This window comes from Tachysurus fulvidraco, chromosome 2 (assembly GCF_022655615.1).
Source record: "Tachysurus fulvidraco isolate hzauxx_2018 chromosome 2, HZAU_PFXX_2.0, whole genome shotgun sequence".
In the NCBI taxonomy this organism is placed as follows: domain Eukaryota; kingdom Metazoa; phylum Chordata; class Actinopteri; order Siluriformes; family Bagridae; genus Tachysurus; species Tachysurus fulvidraco.
The window spans coordinates 331463-336462 of record NC_062519.1 but is presented as its reverse complement, the minus strand read 5'-3'; the positions used below and the strand labels follow the sequence as shown (position 1 = coordinate 336462).

At 40.9% G+C, this 5000-nt stretch overlaps 1 protein-coding gene across 1 annotated transcript in view; it reads right to left on the bottom strand.

The window, feature by feature from the left end:
* Positions 1-2398, bottom strand: part of ctdsp2 (CTD (carboxy-terminal domain, RNA polymerase II, polypeptide A) small phosphatase 2) — an 8226-nt gene extending 5828 nt beyond the window's left edge. The window contains exon 1 of the mRNA XM_027153072.2: positions 1386-2398. Within this exon, the coding sequence (XP_027008873.1) occupies positions 1386-1443 (58 nt within the window). The 5' untranslated portion in view covers positions 1444-2398. The remainder of the gene's footprint in view (positions 1-1385) is intronic.
* Between the last annotated feature and the right edge of the window lie 2602 nt (positions 2399-5000).

Here is a 5000-nt window from a genome sequence, read left to right as displayed (position 1 = left end):
GAGAGACACCCAGACAGACACCCAGACAGACACCCAGACAGACACCCAGACAGACACTCAGACAGACACCCAGAGAGACACCCAGAGAGACACCCAGACAGACACCCAGACAGACACTCAGACAGACACCCAGAGAGACACCCAGAGAGACACTCAGAGAGACACTCAGTCAGACACTCAGTCAGACACTCAGTCAGACACTCAGTCAGACACTCAGTCAGACACTCAGTCAGACACCCAGAGAGACACTCAGAGAGACACTCAGAGAGACACCCAGAGAGACACCCAGAGAGACACTCAGACAGACACTCAGACAGACACCCAGAGAGACACCCAGAGAGACACCCAGAGAGACACCCAGAGAGACACCCAGAGAGACACTCAGAGAGACACTCAGACAGACACTCAGAGAGACACTCAGAGAGACACCCAGACAGACACTCAGACAGACACCCAGAGAGACACCCAGAGAGACACTCAGAGAGACACCCAGACAGACACCCAGACAGACACCCAGACAGACACTCAGAGAGACACTCAGAGAGACACTCAGAGAGACACTCAGACAGACACTCAGAGAGACACCCAGAGAGACACTCAGAGAGACACAACCCTGATGATCACAACTACACACAGTTACACATGTTTAACTACACTACTAAAACACACACTGACGAACACATTGTGTAGGAATTTATTACATATAGTGAAACACTGACAGGCTTCAAGATAAGGTATAAACACTGGCCCCGCCCCTTGGCCCCGCCCCTTGGTCCCGCCCATTTACCTGATCTCTGTGTGTTTATGTGAACTAAAGTGTGAGCTCTAGTGCACTCCAGAGGAGGAAGCCTAGGTAGGGGATTATCTACACCGATGAAGGTGTGTCTCAAATCACACGACAGTAAACTGACCAACAGGATCAGACAAATCAGACACAGCTTTTACACCACAGGGAACACACACACACATGCACACACACACACACATGCACACACACACACACACACACACCACACAGACACACAAACAGACCCACACAGAGACAGACCCACACACACAGACACACACACAGACCCACACACACATACAGACCCCCCCACACACAAACACACACAGACACACAAACAGACCCCCCCACACACAGACAGACACACACACATGCACACACACACACAAACAGACACACACAGACACACACACACAGACCCACACACACACACAAACAGACCCCCCCACACACAAACAGACACACACACACACAAACAGACCCACACAGACACACACAGAGACAGACCCACACACACACACACACACACACACAGACCCACACACACACACACACACACACACACACAGGTGTTCCTTTTTGTGTTGTAGTATCTCACCTGTTTTGGAGGGCAGCTGATCTTCTCTCTGCACTTGTGTGATGACAGAACTTTCCATCTAATAAAATCCAGTTTCTCAATCTCACTTTCATTAAACACGCATTACTCACACAGTCTGTTACACTCACACACACTGTCTCACACACACTCTGTCTCACACACACACACTCTCTCACACACACACACACACTGTCTCACACACACTCTGTCTCACACACACACACTCTCACACACACACACTCACATTCACACACACACAGAAATAAACCATTAAAAACACACTGCATCCAAACACGAGCGCGCGCCTTTCGCCCCCAAAACAAACTTCCGCCTCGCGCAATTTGTCCTTTATAGAAATCCTCAGTGGCGCTTTTCTGGAGCCATAAAGTAAAAGAGTGAAAATAAAAATGGCTCAGTTCGGTTCCAACATGGAGAACCCGCGCGAGGACAAAACAAAACAAGGCAAGAGGAAATGAGAGACGGTTTCAAGCCCCCCTCCTGCTCGCTCTCGCGCGCTCAAGAGACTCTTATAGACTGTAAATAACACTTTAATTACATTAATGTTCACGTTATAACACTAATCATCACAGAGTCGGGTTTAGGAACGCGTGGCATTTATACAGGTGTACTTAAGTGCAATAACGGAAGCACAAAGAGCCTTAAATGTCACGATGCACCGAATAAAAAGCGTCTGTTTGCTGTTTTACAGCAACAACTGTTTATTTATTTCTGCTCGTGTTCACATTATAGTTCTGTCACACACTATTACTAATATCAGAACCAGAACCGACTCTTAAAAATGCAATTATAACCGGAATCGACTCCGGGAAATGGTATCAAATAGGGACGGAATCAAAACAAGTCTAGGGTTAGAATAGGAATCGACTCCACAGAACTGAATCGTAACCAGAATCGACTCCTCAAAAAAAGGTATCAAACAGTGACGGAATCAAAACAAGTCTAGGGTTAGAATAGGAATCGACTCCACAGAACTGAATCGTAACCAGAATCGACTCCTCAAAAAAAGGTATCAAACAGTGACGGAATCAAAACAAGTCTAGGGTTAGAATAGGAATCGACTCCACAAAACTGAATTGTAACCGGAATCGTTCTTGGTTGTTGTTATTAATACACCGTAAAACTCGGAATAGACGCGCACTCACATTTTGACAGTTAGTAGTTATCTTAGCAAGCGGCTAAATGCTAACAGTGTTCAGTGTAACGTAAAAAAATAATAATAATAATAATTTTTTATCTTACTTTCGTTAAGAACTGCAGAAATCAGAATGTAATGATTTTAACACATGATTATTGCATTTTTAATGAAAAAAGCCGACGCTAACTACACGGTAATCCCGCTACACGCTAACACCAGACCACATTTAGACCACAGAACAAATCCCACAGCAGATCAGAAGCACCGACGCATTAAAGCTGTGTTTAAAACCATGTTCTGATTTATTTCGTTTTATTTTAATGCGCTTTTTCCCCGCAGGATTCTGGGGGAGTTTGCTGAAACACCGGGCGCCTTGAAACCGTCCTGCGGCGGCGGATTTGGGAGCCGCGCATTCCATCTAAATTATAACAAAATAAAATCACAAATAAAATCTATTCTAAATGTAAAATAACTCACAATTAAAACCGTCACACTGTTTATTATTTATTTATCTTCACGAAACGAAGCGGTGCAGATTTGTGCGTTTTCTCTTATGAATGTTTTGTTATTGTTAATAAATCATTCATTTTTATTTTCTACACGTTTGGAAATTATTTTAATGAATTATTCTTATTATCGTGATATCATTAATACGTTATAAATGATTTGTTACGTCTAACATTTGTACACGTTTGTAGATAAAGAGCAATGAAACAGCCTGAAGATTTAAGTAATAAATTAATAAAAAGTAAATATTGCGATAAATAATCTACATTAGTGCACAGAGTTTTCATCAGATGTTTAACTTTATCCTTCACTTTTAACATTTTATTCACCTTTATTTAATTCTCAGAATTTAAACTCGGGTTTCTGTAAAGATGTAAATTCTAACAGGATAACTCTGACCAGCAGGAGGCGCTAAAACACAGATAATAACAGTCGCGTTAATCATTAGATAAAAAACTAATTTAAATAATTAAACATGTAATAAATCCGAATCCACTCACATTCACACCCTGTAAAAGTTCCTCATGTCTTTTTATAGCAATCATGGAGACTTTGGACGTTCTATTTTAAAAAACACTTATTTTTATAGACATGTTGAAGATTTATGTTGTTATGTGTTTAGCGCAAGTTAGTCTGATCTCTGAGTCTGATCTCTGAGTCTGATCTCTGAGTCTGATCTCTGAGTCTGATCTCTGACTCTGATCTCTGAGTCTGATCTCTCACTAAAATACCACTTTAATCTGTTTTACTCAGAGATCTGAGACCAGAGAACTACTCTTTGGTCAGTGTCAAGTTTTTGGACTTAATTAATGAAATGTGTAAAAGTATTAACCGTGTAGTTCAATCACACTATTAATATAATTACACAGTATAAAGTGAATTTATCTACAATTTTACTTTAAAAAATTTTTAAAGTATAAAATGTGTAATATTTATGTGTAATAAACGTTTTGTGTAAAATTTACTTTTTTATTTCTCTACAGTGTTTTATAAAATCATATAAATCATAAGATGCAGTGTTACTGAGTTATAGACCTATCATCTACTATCCAAATAAGAACAAGCACAATAACAGCGGATCACAGAACACACAGTTTATTGTAAGAAAAAAAAATTTACAATGTCATTAAATTTACATTGCAAACCTTCAGTGGCCGAGAAGCGCAAAACACACGAACAAATGCAAAACACAAGGACAATTCAGACAAAGCTGAAAAGGTGAGTATTGTTTGTGAATGGAACACTTACTGATCATTGGACAAGACACCTGTCACTCGAGATATACAGGTATATACAGGGATGTGTAAAGTTCTCCGTTTAAATATAAGAAAATAAGAGAATTAAAAGTAAGTAAAGGAAATGGGATTAATTCAACGCTACTTTGAGGAAGGACATTACTATGGAGTGATTTTGGCAGTATTTCATGGCATAAAGATACGTTTGCGCTCTCTAAAAACACACCAGACGGATGCAGGTCAGTTTCGAAGACAAAACTATTCCCCACTAAACGATGTCAGTAATGCTGTAAGAGCAGAGCTCCGTGGACCAGGACAGTTAGCAGACAATGTGGTTAGGGCTTCAGCAGCACCACCAGTTAAACGTGATGATGTTATGTGGTTGTTAAAAGGACTTCACCCAAATGGGACAGAGCGAAGGAGACGCTGTAGATTTGTTCGCCGTACTTATCATTCCATGGGACCAGACTAGTTTGTTTCTGACTTGTTCATGTGTTTTGCACTTCTCAGCCACCGTAGAAACCCATCGCCTCGTCTCTGACAGAAACATGTATAACATCATAAAAATGTTTACCGGAGAAAGCAAAGGCATGACAAGGAGAGTTGTGTCATTCCCTCCATATGACATTTGTATTAGAAGGTATCTGACCTGATCTCCTCATACTGCATGGAAATGTTCTTGAGAAGTTCCTGTAATTAAATGCACTGTGAGGAACA